We start from the raw sequence: 21,772 nt of genomic DNA on the forward strand, positions 1-21,772 counted from the left end.
TAAAAAAAAATTTAAAATAATATAATTTTTTTTTTAAATAGAAAAATATAATTAATTATTCTATTTTATAATAAAAATACCCTATATAATTAATATATAAAAAAATATATAATTATTTTATATTTTAAATTAACTAATTTTTATTTTACTTTATTTTAAGTTATTATATATATAATGAAACTTATTTTAAAATTTATAAAAATAAAACAATATTCTATATTGTTATAAATATAAAAATTATGATTAATTTGTTTAATAAATTTAATAAAGTTTAAAAAAATGTAAATATATAAAATTTAATACATTATAATTTAATTTATAATTAAATATAAATTTATACAGTATTTCAAAGATATTATTTTAGAAAATATTATTTATTTAAAATAAATTATAAATTATAGATATTAATTAAAAATTTAATTTTGACCTTATTTGTAGAAATTTATTTAATGTCGTAATTAAATATAAACAAAATGCCAATTAATATTATTTAAAATTTTATTTACATTTATCTATATCAAAATAAATACGTAAGCTAATATTTATTTTAATTAATAAATATATATATATATCGATTATTTAAAAAAATAAATTTTATACAAGTATTTTCTCAATAATAAAAATGATATAGTTTATTAGTTATATTATTTTATGTTTATATTTATTTGCATATTTTTAATATTTTTATTAATTAATTTAAATAAGATGATAATTATTTTTATAATAAGTTATCAATTTTTTAAAAAAAAAGAAAAATCAAGAAAATTTATATTTACATTTATTTTTTATTAAATTTACAAAGTTAATTATAATATAAATATATAAAATATAAATAATTTTGCACATATGAAATTTTATAAATCAAATTATAAATTAATTATAAAAAAAAAAAATAATAACACTCAAATAAAAACAACCTTTTCTCAAAAAAAATTATGTAATTTTTAATATTTTTATTATTTTTATTTATTTAAACATAATAATAAAGACTATGATCTGCAATCCTTAAATACTTAGTCAATAAATAATTTTAGATGGCTGCCCATAATTTAATGTAATTTCTAAAAAAATAAAGCTTAATAATGAACTAGGATATTGTTATGTTGACTAAAAGAGATTAATTAATTAATTCTAACAATAGACTGAAAACTAAATAAGATAATATTCTAATAGTTAGTCATCTGGATATACTTTAATATAAAAGAAATAAGAAAATTTATTCAATAATTATTAATAACTGTAAATAATTCTACAAAATAACTAAATTGAAAATACATCTATGAATACTTTAAATTAAATGATATAATATATTGAAAATTATAATAGCAAAAAAATATTTAATATATTTTAATAATAATGTAATAATAATTTATTTTAATAAGAACCAAATGTTTAATAACAAAAAAGCAATCATTCTAATTACTTTTTAAATATATAATTTAAACACAAAGATGACTTATAAAAATAGAACTAAATCCTCTAAGATTTAAAAAAATACTTTTATCTTTATGTAAATGGAGATTATAAAGCTTTGAATTATAAGGAAATCTATCTCCAAGACTGGAAATAATTAATTGAATCTAGATATGTAAGCTACAAATTTAAATCAAAAAATTTTGATTTTGATTAATTATTAGATTAAAACAAATCTGACGATAACAGTAGCTATATAAAGATAAATTCTAATAAGTAAATGATTTATAACAAATCTAAATATGTTATTTAATTCTTACTTAAATTACTTGATAAAGAAAATTTAGATTAATTGGAAATCATAGAAGGGTATGAAAATATGATCCTAAGAATAAAAGATAGAATAAAATAATCAAGCAAAAAATATGCACATAGCTAAAGTATATTCTATAATCATAGTCATTTTAATTGCTTGTTTTTGAAACTTAATGAAAAAAATATAAACTATTTAAAAAAAAATAGGAAATATAAAGAATTACATGAATATGTTTTCGGATCTTGTAAATTTGATAGTCCTTATAATATTCTAAGAATAAACTTAATAAAAGAAATAATTACTTAAGTTATTTAGATATAAATTAAATTAATTAATTAAAGCATTGTTTCTAAATTAAATGTATAAAGTCTTTCGATTAAATAGTAATCAAAAGTGTTTTATTTTAGAAAAATAAGTGAATGTATTTAGAAATTATAAGAAGGATAATTTATTCATAAATTCTGATAAAATTATTTGATAAAATTATTAGATAAAATTGTTAAATTTAGACATAATTTTAAAATATATACATATATAAATATAATTTATATGATAATATAATTTTGTAAAATTTATATCTATATTTTTTAGTTTTAATTGACTTTTATTTTTCAATTGGCATTTATAAGATATTTTAAAATGAAATATGTATTTATTATATAATACATAACAAATGTTAAATAATAATTAAAAAAAAAGCATTTAAAAATAAAATTATTTAAAAAACATTAATTTTTTTTTTTGGAATATTAAAAAATAAATACTATTAATTATAAGTAAAAAAGAATAATTTCGTTTTTCTTTAATTTTTTGATTTATATTTTTCATATATTAATAATATAATTAAAAAGATAATAAAACAAATAAAATTTATATTTTATATAATTTATTTTGTCTACAAAAGAAACAAAAATAATAATTTAAAGTACATATTAATATCTTAAATTCAATTTATCTTGAATTTTTTTATTTGTATGATTTTTTTATTTATTTTTATAAAATTCAGATTAAGTTAAGGATACAAATTAAAATAAATTATTAAAATAGATATCAATTAATAACATAATTTAATTATAAAAAATAAATAAAAATAATAAAGTATTAAAAAAATTTTTAATATTTTATTTAATTTTAATAAACTATATAATTTTTTTTTTATATATATAAAATATAAATTAATATTAATAATAAGCATATAAAATTTTTATATTTTAAACTTTTTATTTAAATCTATATTATTTTAATTAAAAAACTTTGAAAATTCTTATTAAATTCAAATAATTGTGATCAAATAAAAGCAAATGTTTTGTTAAATAAAATATTTATACTATTTTTTAATTATTTATATATAATTAAATATATTAATTTTTTTTATCCTCAAAATAAAAAATACATAATAAAAAGAAGATAAATCTAAAAAATCAAAATTTTTAAATAAGTATATAAAAAATAATTTTTATTATTAATTTTTTTTTATTTCAAAAAAAATAAAAAATATTAAAAAAATTATTTATCATATATCTGACTCTTAATTATTAACAATATTATCTTTTTTAGAGACTAGAGGGATAACAATTCCATTTACATAACTCGAATATTAAGTACAATCCGAATTTTGTAAAATATATTTTTTTATGTCCTAATATTAAATATATATAAATATATATTTATTAATTAATATGTATGATAGTTTATATTTTTAAAAAAAATAATATATATATGTTATATTTAAAATAATTTTAACTTTTTTTGTCATCTATAATAATTAAATTATTATATTTCCCATTTTTATATAATATCTCAATATCTATTTTTTTTTAATAAATTTTATTATATTATTAAATAAATACTTCTTTTTCTCCCATTCTTAAAATCAAGCAATTCTATTAATTTATAGTTAATTTATTTGTTTCAAATATTTATTTATCCTCCTTTTTTTTACTATAAAAAATCATTACATATATATTAAAAATACTTCTATAGTAGTAGGATATTTACTAAGTAAGTCATTTGAAATACTTAACAATTCTTCCCAAACTAAAGTTTCATTTTCTATCGAATAAGGAGGTGTCCTTTAAGGATCAAAAGGTTAATATTCTGCAATTTCTTAAAATTTTTAGAGAATCTACAAATCTTTAGTCTACTTAAATCTTAAAAAGCCAAATAACTCAAGCACATCTTTTTCTTCATAATTCATATGTAATTTAAAAACCTATTATTCAAGAATCCTATCTATTAATTATAATTTGCAAGGCAAAGTTTCATCATAAACATCAAATGAAGTTTTTATCTTTTTATAGATTTTTTTTTTTTTAAACAAAAAAAAAAATGTACTAAAATTTCATTAGCCTCATTATTTTTAACAACAAAACCATAATTTAATAAAAATCTCGAATTACATTTCCTTCCACAACTATAATATATTTAATCTCCTAATCTTATATCTTCTGAAGCTTTTAAAACAAAGCAATTAGTTTATTCACAAAATCCCCAAGTTGTATAAGCTGGTCTTTTATGATTTAACATATCTATATATATATATATAAACATACTACAAATAAAAAACTAAATATACCTGCAAGTGGTACAAAAGCATCTGTTCTTTAAGAGTCTATAAAAAGTCCATAAATTCTAGACGCAGCCATCATTCTAGCCCACGAAAATTCATCTAAAGTGCAAAATTTTTTAAATTCAGGAAATCTTTAACATATTGTAAAATAATCTTGGCTTACACATTCTCTTCTTTCAATAACTTAGTTTAGGAATTAACTTCCTTCTAACCATTATAATTCTTCTTTTGTATATAAAATTGGGTATGTCGTATATTCACAAGGTAATACATCTATATAAGGTTTCCAAAAAGACTTATTGTTTTTTTTTCATGGATTAAATATATTGATAAATATGTATGTTTAGGACTTAGTAATTTTAAATTTTCGAATTCGATTTTACGACAAAAAGGCAATTGTTTCGATAATTCTAATGTTATCATATTTGATTTTTATATACTTATTATTGTCTCTCCTTTCTAATTTTATATATAATAATTTTGTAAAATTATACTTTTTTTTTTTTTTTTTATATAAAATAACTAATATCTTTCTTTTTGCATGTATTCCTCTATAGTTATTATAGAAAACCATTTTTATTTTATCAAATTTGCATTTTCCTTTATCTAACCATTTTAATAATTAAACATTTTATTCATATTCGGGATCTCCTTGACTAACAATTTTATTAAACTTTATTTTTTATAAATATAATTAATAATATATATTTAAACTTTTTATTCAGGATTTAATTTATCGTTATTTAAATCTTCAGGTTTATCTTGTTTTTATTCTTCTTTTTATATTTAATTGTAATTTTCCACATTTTTTTTTTTTTGAGAATAAAGAGCATTTTCACTTTATGAATGTTATTTTATTTCTGGATTCTCGACATAAGATCTTTTTAATTATTTTGATACTTTATATAACTAAATTGTTTAATTATTCGGTTCGTCAATCGAAATTAATAAATCTTACATTTCGATTATTTATAATTTTATAAAATTTAAGCTTTCGAATATTTTCTTTCCATTTTTATTGCTTTATTTGGCTATATCTTCACATAAGTTTTAAAAAAATTTGGACATTAAAATTAATTTATCATTTATAATGTTATTTTAATTCTATTATTTTTTATTTTTTTAATAATATAATTTTTCATTTATTTTATAATATACTTTAAATTCTTCTAAAAATTATTATTTATAATATAATATCTGGTATAGCTCTTTGTTTGTATTAAGATTTTTTTAATTTTATTCACTTATTTCTAAATTTATTTAATCCTAAATTTTTATTTTATCATTTTAAATTTTTAATTCTAATTAATTATTTAATATTATATTATTCAACTCATTTATTTATTAATTTTTTTAATCTATTTATTATTAAAAATCCATTTTTTTTTATTTATTTTTTTCTTATTTAATAATAATTATAAAAAAACACTTCTTAATTTTATATTAATTAATATTTTTTTTTATTTTTAGATAAATTAATTTTTTTTAAATCAATTAATTATTGCCACATATGTTAAAAAATCATATTAATATAATTATCATAATTAATGAAATAATTTAATATAAAGTATTAAGTAAAAAATTTAATTTGTAAAATAAAAAAAATTATTCTTAATTTTATTTATATTATTAATAATTGATTTTAATAAATATATATGATTAAAAATTATATAATTATTTATTTATAAAAAAACAATTACTAATAAAAATTAAAAATAAAACAAAATTAAATAAAACGAATTAATTAATAAAAAATAAAATTAATATTATGTGTATAAATTATATATAAAAGATATATATGGCTTTTAAATATATATTTATTTATTTATATATATATATATATAATTTTTTATATATTTAAATATATATATATATTATTTTTATAATTTTAATATCTATATATAAAAATATTTGAATTTTTCTTATAAAGTGTTAATATTATATATATAAATATTTTTTCCTTTAAAAATTTCAAGGGAAGGCCTTTTGAATATAATTTTAAAATTTGTCTTCATTTTAGCTAAAAGCAAACACATCTACGAAGAAATCAACAAATTAATCTTATGAAACCTTAAAAAGTATAAAATAAATTATATGTAGAAAAAAAAAAAAATACTTATGGTTATGAAACATAACTTTACCATTAATCTTAGAATTCTTTTGACAATTCTTAGGCACATTTTTTAGTATGATATATTTCCTAAACAGCCAAAGAATTATAATTTCTGACAATACTAGCAACTGAAACCGGTCCTTAACTTTATAAATTAGAATATTTCTAAGCAATAGAGTCTACAACTTATTAAGAAACATTACCTCTAACCAAATTAATAAAATTTTAATAATAAATTTTTCCATCATTATTCTTATCAAAATATTTAAAAAGATTATTAAATTCAGTTTTCGTCAATTAGAATTCTACTTCTTTTAAAACCCATTAAAATTCGCTTAGTTCCAAATATCCATTTAAGAAATTATCAGCTTTTGTACAAGCTCTTCCTAAAGCCCTAAATGCATATAAATTTCTCTTTTAAAACTCATTTCTTATTTTTTCTAAGACAATAGTAGGTGGTTATCTTTCTAAATCAAATATAGGTTTTACATTAGCATTATTTTAACTTCCTAAAGTAGCAAAAATAGAACTAAATTCATCATAACATCTATATTTATTTATTTTTTTTAAATTATATTTTAACGAAAAAATATTTTTTTTATTTTTTTTACATTTTTCCGGAATGAGTTGTATCATATTTATTAAATAATGCATGGATTTCTTTATCTGTAAATACACATCCGAATTTCTCTAATGTTTATTTAAATTAATGAATATCTATAACTCCTCTAGATTATAAGTCGAAATATTTAAAAGCACTTTATAGTGTTTTTCCTTCATCGTTTTTCGTTGAAGTTTTTTGTCTTATTTTTTCATATAAAATTAATTCTAAATCATTTAATCTTTCAGTAGAAACATAATCAATAGAAGATGTTATTCCCCATGTATTTAATACTATATCAACAAAATATTCTTCTTTTTCTTATGGAAGTGTAGCATTTACATCAGCATAATATTCAAGGAAATCATTTTCAATTATATTTTATCCTATATATAATATTATTATTTTTTTTTAAAAAAAAAAAACATTAAAGAAAGAAAAAAAAAAAAAAAAAAAAAAAGTTTTATTTTTTTATTTAAAACCAAAAAAATAAAAATATTTTTACCATCTAAGCTTTTTTTAGAAATAGCATTTATAAATTCATCTCTAACCTATTCAGCGCTTTTTTAACGAGTAACAACCCTAGGATGAGCTTCTGCTCTATATAATTAAATTAATTCATTAATATTTAATTTTCCATTATTTCTTCTATCCAAGAACTAAAAAGCGTGTTTTACTACTGCAAGTCTTTTCTCAGAAATAGAAGTTCGGATTAATTATATAAATTCAGCGTAAGATATTTACTCGTCTTTATTAGTATCATATTAATCGTAAACAGCACGGAGTTCCTAGGAACTTAAAAATACACCGATTCTACTCAAAAAGTTCTAGAATTCGTATTTGTCAAGTTTTCCGGAATTGTCCTTGTCGAACTCGCTCATTAGCTTGTATACGGACTCTAAATCATCTAATTTACGCGAATGTAATTAAAATCTTACTTTGTTTTGAATATTATTTAATCTGTTAATCCAATCCATTTTTTTATTTTATTTTTAGTTTTTTTATTTTAAATGTAAATTTTATATATAATATGTAATGACTGTTTTGTTTTTTAATTTTACAAAAATTAATTATATAAATAAATAAATAAATAAATAAAAAACAAATATATTAATATATATTTTTATATATAGATATTTTGTTAAATAATATAATAAAAAAAAATATATACTTTAATTTTTTCTTTAATTTATTTAAAAAAATAAATTATTATATTTATACTTTATTTTGTTTATATAAAATATTAACATCTTTTTTTTTTTTTTTAATATAAATTTAATGAATAATTTTATTTAATATATAAATTTTCTTAATTATAATTTTATATTAAAATAAAAATAGAAAATAATATATTTTATATTAAAATTATTTATGATTTTTATAATAAAAAAAAATATTTTGAATATAAATAAAATATTATTTTTTTTGCTTTTTTAACATATATAAAATATTTAAAAATATTTTTTATTTAAATATATAGTATTGACTCAAATAATTAATAAATGTTATTAAAAAATTAAATTATTAAATTTATTACATAATAGTTAAAAAATAATGTCATATTTAGTAAATTAAAATACAAAAATAATATATATAAATCTTTATAATTTTATTTTTTTATATATATTATTATATTTTTATATCATATAGATAAATTAAATTATGAATCATATGCATATTTACTTTTATTTAGAAAAAAAATTATAATTTAATTTTTTTTGTATAAAAAAAAAATATATATAAATATTATTTTCTTAATGGATAAAATAGGAACTAATTAATGGTTAAATATGCCATCAAGGCTATTAAAACTTTCTTAGCTATTAAGAGAATGTATTTAATAAGATTCATATTTTAGCGATGATGATTAAACCTAATTTAAGTCACTTTTTTATGAAATAAATGTAAAAAAATAATATATTAGTTTATTTTTATATAATTCATAATGAAATAAAGAGACTAAAAAAAGAATTTTAAGATTCTAAATTATTAGATAAATTTATAGAAAACAAAGAAAATAGGACTAAATTAATAGATTTTTTATAATCTATATATTAAAATGTAATATAATAAATATTCTAAATAAAAAAAAACATTTTTAATAATTATTTTTTAATTATGAAAGTATATTTTTTTTTTAATAAAAACAAATATATGAAAATAAAATATAGATATAATATCTAAAATAATAAATTATTAAATACGATAATAAAATACAAATTAATTCAAACTAAAATTCTTCATAATTATTTGTTTAGGATAAGCCTTTATAAAATTAACATGTTGCTAAAAAGAATATACTGTAAACTTATTTTTTAAAAAATTACTTTATTATATTAAAAAAATATTTATATATATAAATATATATAAATAAATATATATATATATATATATATATATATATATAATATTTATTTATATTAAAAACAGACTTTCAATAAGATTTTTTTAAACAAGATTAAAATGCTAAAAATAAGTTTATAGGGAACTTTATTCTTAAAAATAAGAAATTAATTAATTTGCACAATCTTTAATATATCATTAATAATCAGAATAAAAATATTCATTTAATTAAATTTCTGAAATGATTAAATAAGATTTACAAGAAATAAAAAAATAAATATTGTTAATAAAATTAAAAAAAAAAAAATTTTTTTTTTAAATAAAAAAATAGAAAAATTACTTTAAATCCTTTAGATGATTTAAAAAAAAGAGAACTATATAATATTAAAAGTATGTACAATAAGCTTAAAGGAAACTAAATAGTATAATGGGTGATAAAATTTGTAATTATATAAATAAAATTACATATAAAAATAAAATTAAAATTTGTTTAGTTTAATATTTTATTTTTTTATAGTTATATATACAAATCATATTAAATTATTTTTCATATTATTATATATTTTTTATATTAGTTTAAAATGATGAAAGAAATTAGAATAGCTTTAATTTAATTTTGTAAAACTTTAGATTAATTTTAAAATACAATAAGAGATAAAAACTAGTAAATTTTTATATTTTATTAATAAAAAAATAAAATATATTTATTGAGAAATACATAATAGCTTATATATTAATTAAGTTAAAAATGCAATAACTCTAGATAATAAAGTGACCCAACTTATGCAAACAGAAATTAAAATTATAGTTCTTTTTTAAATTATTATACATTAATAAATAGTGAAATAAATGAAAGTAATAATGATTCTAAGGAGTACTCGATTGATTAAACAGATTATGATTAAGAATAATATTAATCTTCTTAAATATCATCTATTTAAAATGAATATGTAATATTTAAAAATAGTCAGTATTATTAAGAAAAACTGAAAAATTAAGATTAGATATAAATAAAAATAAATAATAAAATAATAAAATAATAAATTAATAAGAAAAGAAAAGTATTCCAAATAATTGTATAAATATAAATTGTGTAGTTTTTTGAATATTTTAAATGAAGAATATAATAAAAATAAATTATTAAGAATTATTCATAATTTATAAATTATGTATTATATTTGTATTGTATACGTTTTAAAAAAAAATATTAAATAATTGGAAAAAAAAAATATACATAAATAAATAATATATATAAGTTTTATAAATATATATATTATTTTTAATTTATATTTTCATTTATAATTAAAATTATAAATATAAATATTTTTTATATTTCTTTTTATATTTTTAATTATTTTAATTTTTTATATTTTTTTTAATAACTTTTAAAATAGTCTTATATTATAATGATAATATAGAATGAGTTAAATAAAATATTTAAAATCTTTTTAAATAAATAATTTTATATATTATAAATATTTATATTTATTATATAATTACAAAAGAAGTTTATATATAGGTTTAATTATTTTAAAGTTTTTTAGAATTAATTTTATATATATTTTTTTTTTTAAACTCTGTTTTTTTATTTCAAATGAAATTTTTTATAACTTATATTTTTAAAAATATTATTTATTTAAAAAAAATCTTTTTTTTTAAATATATTCTTAAAAATTTTATAAGTTAAATATTAATTTACTATAATAGCTACTTAATAAATATGCAATAAACATTATTATAATAGCAAAATAATTAATAAGCAATAATATAAGTTAACTCAGTTGATATTTAAAATAAAGAGTAATGTAATCCGGCTATTAAAAGTTTATTATCTTATAATAGTTGTTAAGATAATTCATTTTAAAATACTCCTGAATTGACTTATAATTATAATCAAATGCCAAATTAAACATTTAATCTTAATTAAAGCAATATTTTATCACAGGGTTATAATTTGAATTAAATTGAATAATATTCAAATTATTCGAAATTCCATTATAAAGAAAATGAGGAAACAATTCAAGAAGACTAGGATATAAATGAGGACCCGAAATTTTTCTTTAGTGGAAATATGAAGAGTTGTATAATATATTCTTTAATTATATGTATAGCTTTAATTTATATGATTTTTAGTTGAATATAAATAATTTATTAAAATATATTTTTTTATATTAATAAAAAAATATACATATATTAAATTATTGATTAAATTTTTTTAAAATAATAATAAATATATATTTTATATATAATAAAAATATTAAAATAGTATTTTTATATTTATAATAGGTTAATTTTATTATTTTTATTTATATAAGACAATTTCATCTTATTAATCTTTTATATCAAAATATTCATAGTCATATAAATAATAATCTTGTTTATCTTTATAATATTGTTAATTTTATTAATCTTATTTATTTTAATAATCTTATTAAACATCATTTTAATCTAAAATTTTATAAAACTCCTTAATTTCTTAATACATAGTTATATGTTTTTTAATAAAACATAATTTTTTGACATTATAATTCATTTTGATTTTTTTTTTTTTCCTAATTGATATGTGTTATATATTTAAACTTCTTCTAGTTTTTATAACAAAATGAAATAATATTATTTGATTTTTAGTTTGAAAATTTATAAATTTAATCTTTTTTGAAAATTTCAATTAATTAACAAAAAAAATAATAATATGTAGTTAAAATTGTTATAAAAACAGTTAAAAATAACTTTATCTTTATAAAAAAAATTAAAAAAGTAAGAATAATAACAAAAATAAAAATTATAAAAAAAATAAAAATGAAATGTAAATATTTAAAAATAAGTAACAATATATTAATTAAGTTATATTTAATTAATTTATTATTTAATTTTGAAATAATAAAGTAGATTGTATAAATATATGATTATTTGTGATCTATGAATGTATATATTTATTTTGAAATAAATTTTTATTTAATATAATAGAATTATATATATTTAAATTTAAATTATATTAATAAATATATATAATATATATTAAAAATAAAAATAATATTTTTTATAATAATAATATTAAATATATTGATATAAATATATATAAATTTATTATATTATATTATTTTTTTATTTTATTATTATCATATTTCTTTTTTTTATTATTATTATTATTATTATTATTATTTTTATTTATTATTTTTTTTTATATATCATATATCTATTTTAAATATTATTTATAATTTTTTTACTACTTAATATTGTTTTCATATATATTAATAATAAAATTTATATATCATTTTTATTTTTATTTATATTACTTCTTTAATAATTATACTTTATACAATTTTTTATTATATTATAATTAATTATTTTATTCTTTTTAAATATAAATATTTTAAGAAGCCTTTTTATATATTTATATATATTATTATTTTTAATGCGTGATTTTTATGTTAATGTATAAAAGTTAATTTTATAATTTTCTATACTTAATTCTTTGTTATTATTATTTTTTTTATATATATAATATAGTTTATTGTATAAATTAAATTTTTTTTTATTAACAATTTTAAATTTGCTTTATATTTTATAGAATTTATTCTATTTGTTTTATTTTATTATATATATATATTTATTTATTTTTATATAATATTTACTTTCATTGATTATTATCTTAAATAATATACTTTATTCAAATATACATTATATATCATTTTTTTTTATTTAATTTTTTATTTTAATTATGTATATAAATTTTTTATTTTTATTTTCAAAAAATTATTATAAATTTTAGTCTTAAAAAATTAAGAATAATTTAATATTATGAATATGTTTATAAAATATATAATAGATAAAAAAAAATTACATAATGAAATATAATATTAATTAACTATACTCATATAATTTAATAAATTTTAATATCTATATAAATATTATATAAATTATTTATAAGATTATTTGTTTTTCATTTAAAATAAAATTTAAAAATAAAGTACCTTTATTTTAATTTAATAAATAATAAGAAATTGTTTATATAATTTTTTAAAAAAATTTAAAAAAATAATAAAAAAAATAAAAATAAAAATAAAAATAAAAAAAAAGATATGTAAAAAATAAATGATAAAATAAAAAATTAATAAAAATTATAAAAAATTAATATAAATAGAAACAATATATAAAAATTATTAATTATTTAATATTGATTATTTCATATGGTAATTTATAATTATTTTAAAAAAATATTAAATAATACATTTATATTAATATAAAAAGATGATAATAAAATTACGTATATATTTAATATAGAAATGTAAAATAGAAATAATTATATTTATATATATATATATTTATTAATATATATATATTAAAATTATATATATTTTAATATATTATTATTTTATTTATTTTATATATATATATTTATATTATTTTTTAAATTTAAATTTTTTAATTAATAATATTCATAATATTTTTAAATAATTTTATTACAAATTTCTATTAAATTAATATTAATATAAACAAAATTATAAATATATGCCATATTTTTATTAAAATAAATATGACATTATCAATATTTATCTTAATAATTATTTTTAAAATTTAATATTAAATTTTTTATATTTTCCATATTTTTTTCAAAATTAATATTATTATTATCTTCATTTTCTATATTTTTTATACTTTCTTCTTTAATTTTTTCATTAATTTATTCTTTAACTTAAAATTACAAATAGTTTTATTCTAATTCTCTTTATTTAACATTCTAAATATATTGTCTTTTCCTTTAGTATTCTCTTTCTATTTCATTATCATTATTATTTTTTACAGGTAAAGTTTCCTAATATATCATATCTTTGATTTTAAAAATAATATTATTAAATTCATCATAATTATCAATGTTTTTTTCCTATATATTCACGTTTAACCATTCATATTATTAATTTATTATATTTTTTTCTTTTTTTATAACATAAATTTTATTTTTTTATCTTTCAAATTTTCTTTGATAAAATCTTCCCCGTTTTTAATAAATCCACACTTTATGATGAAATTTTTCTTTATTCGTTTTTTTAAATTTAAAAAATTTAAGAATTACATTTTTTTTTTTCTCTAGTTTATTTTTATTCTACTTGAATTATTTTTTATTTTATAAATTAAGAATTTTATTCTTTTATTTCATTATTATTTTCTTAATAAAAAGAATTATTTTATTCATTTTTTCGAGTAATTTTTACTTTTAAGTCATATATATCTTATTAATAGGCATTTCTTTATTATTCCATATATAAAAGCATATTTTTGGTTAAAGAATCATTATAATTTTATGTAATAAAACTCTATTATAAAATATTTTATTTTATATAATATATATATATATATTATATATATATATATATATATATATATATATATTTACTTCTTTTTATATACTCTTTATTTCTTTATTATTTTCTTAATCATAATATTCATTTAAATAATTTTAAAAATTGCTACTTTTATTATCTTGATTTTTTTAATTTTTATTTAAAAACTAGAATTAATTTTAAGAAACTCTATTAGGAGTTCTTGGTATTTCTTAGGCATTTTCAAAATTTTGAACGTCTTTATTATTTTCATTTTTGTTTTTGGTGTTTTCTGTTTTATTATTTTATTTTATATGTAAAGATTTAATAATATCTGTTTTAATATTTTTTATAGGAAGAGAATTTTGTTTGAGATTTTAATTTTTTTATGTAGAATTTTGTTAAAAAATTTTAATTTTTTCATTAAGAAAGAAATCTTACATTTATTCCTGTTTTTTTTCTTATTATTCTTTTAGTTTTTTAAATAAAATTTATTCTTGTAATTATTTTAAAAGTTCGTTTTTTTAGTTTTGTTTTTCTTGTAATTATTATTCGTTTAAATTTTCCTTCCATAATGATCCTTTATAATAATTATTTTTTTCTATTTATATTTTTTATTATTGTTGTATTATTTATTCGTTTTAATATTTTTTAGTTCTTAATTCTTTTCTTTCATTTATTTATTATTTTAACATATCTGCATATTATTGCTTTGATTTTGGAATTTAATTTAAATTATAATATGGAGATTCTATTGGCTTTTTTTAATCGAAATAAGCGTTTTTATTATATGGATTTTATTCATATTTTATTTAATTTTATGTTAATATACTTTCACCTATTTTTGAAAATTAAAAAGAAGTGGCCATTATATTTTTCTTTTTTGTTAATAATAATATAAATTGAATAAATATATAAAACGATAAAATAAAAGTTATATATATATATATATATATATATATATATATATATATATATATATATATATAATAATAATAAAATAAAATTATGTAAATTTAAAAATTATTATATTAAAATTCTAAATATATTTTTTTATTTATTATTATAATTATATATTATTTTATTTTATAAAATTATGTCATTTATATACATTCATATATACTATATTCTCCTTTTTTTATTTTTTCTAAATTCTATCTATAAACCTATAAAATAAGTTATTTTTTTCGGAATGTCTTTTCGTAATTTTAATTTTTTTGTTATATAACTATTTATTAAATTTTTTTTTTTTCATACCAATATGCATTTATTTCATTTAAATTAGTTTTTTTTTTCATTTGAATTAGTATTATGTTTCGTTCAAATTAGTATTGTTTTTTATTTAAATTTAATTTTAGGTTATTTAAAATTAAATTCGAAATTAAAACAGAAATTTTATTTTAAGAATTAGAAAAGTATACTTTTATTTTAATTTTCTTCTAAATCTTCTCGAAATTATAAATTATTAAGTTTAAATTTAGAAAAGACTTTAAACCAATTATTTTTTATTAAAAATCTATAAAAATATCACCTTTAAAATATCTTAATATTAATTTATAATTTACACTTTTAAATAATATTTAAGGTTTATTAACTATATTAAATATAAATACGATATTTTATATTTTTTGTAAGGTCTTTTTTTTCTAATTCATTTATCAATTTTTTTTTTTCTTATTAGAAATCGTTTTTTATTATAAATCTACTTTTCTAATAATATTACATATTTATTATTTTAATATTTAATAATGTCCATTTTAGTCCTTAATTTTTATTTGTTCCCATAAATACCCGAAGTATTACTAATAATATATTTTCTTAGTGTGAAAAAAGTACGTTTTTGCCTTAAAAAAAAAATAAGCCTTTTTTTACATCTATATAAACATCTATAATTTCCATATTTACCATTCGAATTAAATTTCTTAAATCATATAGAAATCTTTATAATAGTCTTTTACTAACAAATCTTCTATATCTAAAACTTTTCATTTGGGAATATAAATTATTTCTATCTAAATATTATTTTTTAAGTTGTCTATTTTCTTCTTTTTTATACTCTTTTATACATTTTAAATAATACTCTATATATAATTATGAATGCATTAATTAAACTTTCTTAAGAAATTTTTTTCCTATATATATGTACTTTTTTTACATTTAAAATTGAAAAGTCCACATAAGGGCACATTTTTTATATCGGGTTAGTGTTTATTGTACTCCTTATTATGTGTGTGCTTATTATATTGGAATTTAAATGCAATATAGTTTTCTTCTACAAGGGAAATTTCAATTTGGTTAATTTTAAATGTAAAAACTAAATAATGCTCATGAATAGATTAATAAAGGGAGAAATCATATCGTTTTTTTGTTTTATTTTGGACTATCTTAGACATTATTTTGTTTGTAAAATATTAATAAAGGAGATATAATAAAGTAAAATAATGATAAAATAATTACTATAAATGACATTATACATTATATTATTGATTTAATAGTTGTAAAGTCGACTTGTTTGGAGGGGGGGGGGGTAAAAATGTCAACTTTTTTATGGTTTTTGTAAATTTTTTGTTTAGTTTCATTAAAAAATGTATTTGTATTTTTTTATTAATAATGATTAATTTTATAATGTATTGTTTTATTTATTTATATATTAATTTTTATTAAAATTATTTTATATTAAAATTAAAATAAATTCATTTATATAAAAAAAAAAAAAAAATGAATATAATAAGAAAATATCGAGCAATAAGAGAATGGATAAAAGGCTCGAAATACGGCTAAAAATATATATAATTAAAAGAAGAAATGTTAAACCAAAAGTTAAACAGGGAACTAGTTGGAATAGATAAAGACGGAAATAAATATTATTAGTATTATTCTCCATGGGGATTACCAACAAGAAGAGAAGTAAAAAAATAAATAAAAAAAATTAAATTTAAATATAAAAAAAGATTGATTTTGCAAATAAAAATAGCTATGAAATGACTGATTTGGCATTTTATTTTTGGTTGACAAAAAAAGATGAAATTCCTCCTACAAAAGAGGAGGTTTAATAATAGTAAGTATTTATTTTATATAATAAATAGAAAAAATTTAAAAGTAAATAATAGTTATATAGAAGAAAAAGAAAGAAAAAGAAGAGGCATTGAATGGGACGAAAAGGAAAGATAACTTATGATGGAATTTTATTAATAAAGGTTCAAAATTATAGATAAATTAGAAGTTAATAGAAGATTGGGGTTAGAAGAAGACGAAAAAGACAGATAATTAAGATTAGAATTAGAAAATTAAAAACAAAAAGATGAAATATAAAAAATGGATTTAAATTTAGGGATAATTAAATAAAAAAGTGAATATTTCGAACCAGAAGAATGGTAACAATAAAATCAATCAAAAAGAGGAAAATAAATTAAAAAAAATAAGGATGAAATATAGTAATAATAATAATAATAATAATAATAATAATAATAATAATAATAATAATAATAATAATCATTATTTTATATTTGTTTATTATTATATTAGTACTTAGTTCTTTTTGAATAAAAATTTAAATAATTTTTTTTTTAAAATTTTTTTTTATATATAAATATCATATCTTCAAAAAAATTTTCCTTTGTTTATTTTTATAATATTTATTAATAAAAAATATTCCTTATATATAATCATTTACATATTATATATATATATATAAAAAAAAAAAATGCTAAACACTATATACGAAGAGTTCGATTTCGAATCAAAAATTAAAGATTTAAAAAACAAGAAAATAAAGATAAAGATGACTGTAAAAAAAGACGAGTTTGGAAATCCAATCCCTACTTAATTAACTGAGTCTTAAATAATCCAAAATAACCTAAATAAAATAAATCCAACTACAAAGCCTGGCCTATAATAATCCCAATAAAGTTTATCTAATTCCACAATATTAACCAAAGCTCTTGACTAATCATAAATAGTGAATAATCCTCGAATAATTCAAGCTCCTTAGACTTAAATAGGACACAATGTAAGCCATAAACAGAACATTTTTGATAGAAAATAAAACAATGCTTTATTTTATTCCACAGCATAATCTATAGGTTAAGGTTTTTCAAGTAATTTAGGAATAGGAATAAATTAATAATAATAGCAATAATAATAAAACTTTCAATTAAATTAGGAAGATGATAATTACGAAAAAAAACAACAGCACAATAATTTATTTATGAGTTAAAATGTTAATTTAGGTCAAAGTACTGTTTCTTCAAGATAATTTGCATAAGATTTACAACATTTAGTCTTACCAAAAGCAGTTACTTAAACAATTAGTGAAGGAGATGATTAAATTTAAAAAGTTGAAGAACATATAAAAAAGGAAAAAGCAAAAATAGATATGGATTTCGATTAAACTATTAATGATATGGTTGAAATGTTTAATTAATAAAGGAAAAAATTACATGCGAAATTCGATGATTTTTTCTGTTTATATAGGGAAAATTATATAAATTTAAATAATAGGGTTGCCAATTTTAAAGATAAATCAAGATTAGTGTCTAATAAATCAAATATTAATGCACCAAATTAGAATATAAGTACTTTAAATAATGTAACTTTTTATGGAAAAGAGCCTTGTTCTACTGATACTATAATAAAAATAAAAGACGAGAAATGCAATTTGTAAGCTTCTATAGACAATATAGAAAAAGAAATCGAGAAAAAGCTCCTTAATTTCCTCTCGGACGAGCTTTCGAAATAATCATATCATATTCCTTTATATAACCACTCAGAAACTTCTCAAATATTACTAACAGAAATCAAAATGAATATAATAAATTCCCTTAGTGAATATTTAAGAAATTTCAACCATTTAGTATATACAAATTAATTCTATGATTTTAACTATATGTCCGTAAGTCCCAATATTACGTCTTTGATATCGGAAGATAGGACTTCTGTTATAGGGGATTATAGACCTTAAAAAGGTCTTTAATTGTAAATAGAAGCTAAATTTTCAACTTCCCATAATGATTCGATTTTATGTGTTTTTGCATTAAATGAAGATACTATAGCCACAGGATCCAAAGATTGCTCAATTAAAATTTGGAATATTACTTTAAATAAACATTTAGCAACTTTATAAGGACATTAAAGTTCTGTCAACGCATTAAGAGGTTTTAGGGCTTTTCCATCAGAAATGAATATGGGAAAATAATTAAAAAATACTAGTTTAGCTAAATTATTAATAAGTAAAATAAAAATTATTAATAAAAATATATATGTAAATAAAAAAAATAAATAAAAATATATATATAGAAATATGTATATTTATAATATATATATATATATATTTATAAATATTTTTTTATATATATATATTTATTTATTTATAATTAAATATTATTCTATATATTTTAAATAATATAATTTATAGATCATTAAGAAAACAAATAAGAAAAAGAACTTCTTTATTTAGCTTCAGGGGGTGGAATGGGCGATCATTAAGTAATAATATGGGATATATAAAAACATTAACCAATAAGGGTATTAAAAAGACATACAAACAGTATAACTAGTATATTAAGTGTAAAAGACGGAAGAACATTATTAACATCTTCATAAGATGGGTCAATCATTATATGGGATGTTCTAAATGGAAGTGTATTAGCATAAATGTAGGAACATAATGGGTCTGTAAATTGCATTGCTATAACAAAAGATGGAAATAACTTACTTTCGGGTTCATCAGATAGGACTATTAAAGTTTGGGGTTTACAACATATATTTAATGTGGGTTTATAGAGAAAAGTTTTAGATAAATTCATTTTCGAGAAAAGTTTGTAGGATAATTGTCATGTTTTTTCTATTAATTCTTCCCATATGGATTCTTCGATTATATTTACAGGAGGATCTGATTCAAAGATTAAAACATGGAATATTTCTACTGGAAACATCGAAAGGGAAATTGTTGGACATTAAAGTGTAGTTTCTGAACTTTTACTATTCGAAAATCCCTTTGATGGTAAAAAAAATAACTATATGATATTAAGTTCGGGAAATAGTGATGAATTATTAAGATTATCAAATCCTATTTCTCCTATTAATAATGGAATTATGATTGATGAGAGATTATAACATGAATAGGCTACTTAATGTTCCCCTATTATGTAGATTTTAAGAAATAATACTGATAATACTATCAGAGTAGCTATCATTACTTAAGATTCATAGGAAAAATTCTTTCTTATTTTTAGAGTAAGGACTGTTTATTGACAATATATATAAAAATTAGCACATATTTTTATAAATAAATAATAACAATATGAATTTTTTACTTTAGAAAAATATAAAAAAATATATATATAAATTAATTTTTTATAAAAATATAAATATTGATATATATGTCTACAAAAATATTTTTTTTTTTTTTTTTTTTCAATCCATTTTATCTAAAGCTCTGTTAAAACCTCCTTTTCTATTCATATATCTTCTGTATTGTCTTTTTTCTTTACGGAATAAAAAAACAGATTCTTTTGCAGAATGTTAATGATCTTTTCCTTTGGAAGATGCAAAAGAAGTTATTCCAAGAATTTTTATCATTTTTTATTATAGATCATCATCGTTTTGATCTTCTTATTCGGTTAAGTCTACGCTTTGGTCATTTATATTTTATTTCGATTATGGTGATTAATGCTTTTATTAATTTTGGTCGTATTTATCTTCGTCTTTATTGTTAGTTTATTTTCTATCATGTGAGTTACTTATGGATCTTTTAAGTTTTTTTCTTTATGTTTTTCACGTTATTTTGAATAAGAACGACTTTTGGAATGCCTTTTTTTATTTTTGCTGTTACTACGATTTTTTTTAAAAGATTTTTCCTTTTTAATTTTTTCTTTACTTTTTTTTATTTTAGGAGATTTCGAATGAGAATGATAACGCGGAGCCATTAATTATTTATATAAATTTTAATTATTCAATTTTTAAAAAATATATATAATATAATATTATAATAAAATATAAAAATAAATAAATAAATTAATGAATATATGATTAAATAAATAAATATGAAAAAATATAAAAGATTTATTTTTAATTATATTTATATTTATATTTATAT

At 15.3% G+C, this 21,772-nt stretch overlaps 5 protein-coding genes across 5 annotated transcripts, besides 53 other annotated features; 1 reads left to right on the forward strand and 4 right to left on the reverse strand. All coding sequences in view use genetic code 6, as the record gives it.

The window, feature by feature from the left end:
* The first annotated feature begins 2,191 nt into the window (after positions 1 to 2,191).
* Positions 2,192 to 2,227: a microsatellite.
* A 189-nt stretch (positions 2,228 to 2,416) lies between these two features.
* Positions 2,417 to 2,455: a microsatellite.
* A 1,147-nt stretch (positions 2,456 to 3,602) lies between these two features.
* Positions 3,603 to 3,919, reverse strand: IMG5_175660 (hypothetical protein; the record flags this gene model as incomplete). The annotated part of the gene is made up of 2 exons (XM_004029616.1): positions 3,603 to 3,660; positions 3,705 to 3,919. The coding sequence occupies 2 exons, from the start codon at positions 3,917 to 3,919 to the stop codon at positions 3,603 to 3,605; spliced, it is 273 nt and encodes a 90-aa protein (XP_004029664.1).
* Positions 3,920 to 4,002: 83 nt separating this feature from the next.
* On the reverse strand, positions 4,003 to 4,355 carry IMG5_175670 (hypothetical protein; the record flags this gene model as incomplete). The annotated part of the gene is made up of 2 exons (XM_004029617.1): positions 4,003 to 4,257; positions 4,305 to 4,355. The coding sequence occupies 2 exons, from the start codon at positions 4,353 to 4,355 to the stop codon at positions 4,003 to 4,005; spliced, it is 306 nt and encodes a 101-aa protein (XP_004029665.1).
* A 1,052-nt stretch (positions 4,356 to 5,407) lies between these two features.
* Positions 5,408 to 5,455: a microsatellite.
* Positions 5,456 to 5,676: 221 nt separating this feature from the next.
* Positions 5,677 to 5,706: a microsatellite.
* A 55-nt stretch (positions 5,707 to 5,761) lies between these two features.
* Positions 5,762 to 5,798: a microsatellite.
* A 309-nt stretch (positions 5,799 to 6,107) lies between these two features.
* Positions 6,108 to 6,166: a microsatellite.
* Positions 6,108 to 6,173: a microsatellite.
* Positions 6,109 to 6,201: a microsatellite.
* Positions 6,115 to 6,203: a microsatellite.
* Positions 6,123 to 6,202: a microsatellite.
* IMG5_175680 (hypothetical protein) lies at positions 6,160 to 7,989 on the reverse strand (the record flags this gene model as incomplete). Its single annotated transcript, XM_004029618.1, has 4 exons — positions 6,160 to 6,368; positions 6,415 to 6,958; positions 7,023 to 7,398; positions 7,518 to 7,989. The coding sequence occupies 4 exons, from the start codon at positions 7,987 to 7,989 to the stop codon at positions 6,270 to 6,272; spliced, it is 1,491 nt and encodes a 496-aa protein (XP_004029666.1). The 3' UTR covers positions 6,160 to 6,269.
* Positions 7,990 to 8,086: 97 nt separating this feature from the next.
* Positions 8,087 to 8,120: a microsatellite.
* Positions 8,121 to 8,285: 165 nt separating this feature from the next.
* Positions 8,286 to 8,342: a microsatellite.
* Positions 8,343 to 8,621: 279 nt separating this feature from the next.
* Positions 8,622 to 8,660: a microsatellite.
* A 667-nt stretch (positions 8,661 to 9,327) lies between these two features.
* Positions 9,328 to 9,370: a microsatellite.
* Positions 9,357 to 9,433: a microsatellite.
* A 452-nt stretch (positions 9,434 to 9,885) lies between these two features.
* Positions 9,886 to 9,929: a microsatellite.
* A 444-nt stretch (positions 9,930 to 10,373) lies between these two features.
* Positions 10,374 to 10,406: a microsatellite.
* A 269-nt stretch (positions 10,407 to 10,675) lies between these two features.
* Positions 10,676 to 10,730: a microsatellite.
* Positions 10,731 to 10,807: 77 nt separating this feature from the next.
* Positions 10,808 to 10,848: a microsatellite.
* Positions 10,849 to 10,976: 128 nt separating this feature from the next.
* Positions 10,977 to 11,015: a microsatellite.
* Positions 11,016 to 11,721: 706 nt separating this feature from the next.
* Positions 11,722 to 11,788: a microsatellite.
* Positions 11,789 to 12,094: 306 nt separating this feature from the next.
* Positions 12,095 to 12,156: a microsatellite.
* Positions 12,157 to 12,185: 29 nt separating this feature from the next.
* Positions 12,186 to 12,227: a microsatellite.
* Positions 12,228 to 12,328: 101 nt separating this feature from the next.
* Positions 12,329 to 12,447: a microsatellite.
* Positions 12,342 to 12,448: a microsatellite.
* Positions 12,347 to 12,445: a microsatellite.
* Positions 12,355 to 12,418: a microsatellite.
* Positions 12,439 to 12,530: a microsatellite.
* Positions 12,439 to 12,581: a microsatellite.
* Positions 12,440 to 12,531: a microsatellite.
* Positions 12,582 to 12,942: 361 nt separating the features above from the next.
* Positions 12,943 to 12,989: a microsatellite.
* Positions 12,949 to 13,006: a microsatellite.
* A 43-nt stretch (positions 13,007 to 13,049) lies between these two features.
* Positions 13,050 to 13,104: a microsatellite.
* Positions 13,105 to 13,386: 282 nt separating this feature from the next.
* Positions 13,387 to 13,465: a microsatellite.
* Positions 13,387 to 13,477: a microsatellite.
* Positions 13,390 to 13,434: a microsatellite.
* Positions 13,441 to 13,519: a microsatellite.
* Positions 13,458 to 13,492: a microsatellite.
* Positions 13,459 to 13,519: a microsatellite.
* A 140-nt stretch (positions 13,520 to 13,659) lies between these two features.
* Positions 13,660 to 13,759: a microsatellite.
* Positions 13,730 to 13,783: a microsatellite.
* A 908-nt stretch (positions 13,784 to 14,691) lies between these two features.
* Positions 14,692 to 14,746: a microsatellite.
* Positions 14,738 to 14,782: a microsatellite.
* Positions 14,783 to 15,611: 829 nt separating this feature from the next.
* Positions 15,612 to 15,665: a microsatellite.
* Positions 15,666 to 15,946: 281 nt separating this feature from the next.
* Positions 15,947 to 16,025: a microsatellite.
* A 320-nt stretch (positions 16,026 to 16,345) lies between these two features.
* Positions 16,346 to 16,379: a microsatellite.
* A 946-nt stretch (positions 16,380 to 17,325) lies between these two features.
* Positions 17,326 to 17,362: a microsatellite.
* Positions 17,363 to 18,111: 749 nt separating this feature from the next.
* Positions 18,112 to 18,169: a microsatellite.
* A 713-nt stretch (positions 18,170 to 18,882) lies between these two features.
* Positions 18,883 to 20,928, forward strand: IMG5_175690 (WD40 repeat protein; the record flags this gene model as incomplete). The annotated part of the gene is made up of 2 exons (XM_004029619.1): positions 18,883 to 19,904; positions 20,138 to 20,928. Exons 1-2 carry the CDS (start codon positions 18,884 to 18,886, stop codon positions 20,926 to 20,928), a joined length of 1,812 nt encoding a protein of 603 aa, XP_004029667.1. The 5' UTR covers position 18,883.
* Positions 19,908 to 19,967: a microsatellite.
* Positions 19,960 to 20,034: a microsatellite.
* Positions 19,960 to 20,068: a microsatellite.
* Positions 20,929 to 21,090: 162 nt separating the features above from the next.
* IMG5_175700 (hypothetical protein) lies at positions 21,091 to 21,348 on the reverse strand (the record flags this gene model as incomplete). Its single annotated transcript, XM_004029620.1, has 1 exon — positions 21,091 to 21,348. A coding segment is annotated over one exon (258 nt), but the record flags the coding sequence as incomplete, so codon positions are not given.
* A 291-nt stretch (positions 21,349 to 21,639) lies between these two features.
* Positions 21,640 to 21,674: a microsatellite.
* Positions 21,640 to 21,682: a microsatellite.
* Positions 21,683 to 21,772: the final 90 nt, after the last annotated feature.

The sequence above is a fragment of the Ichthyophthirius multifiliis genome, assembly GCF_000220395.1.
Source record: "Ichthyophthirius multifiliis unplaced genomic scaffold scaff_1120509251284, whole genome shotgun sequence".
NCBI classification, from domain to species: Eukaryota; Ciliophora; class Oligohymenophorea; order Hymenostomatida; genus Ichthyophthirius; species Ichthyophthirius multifiliis.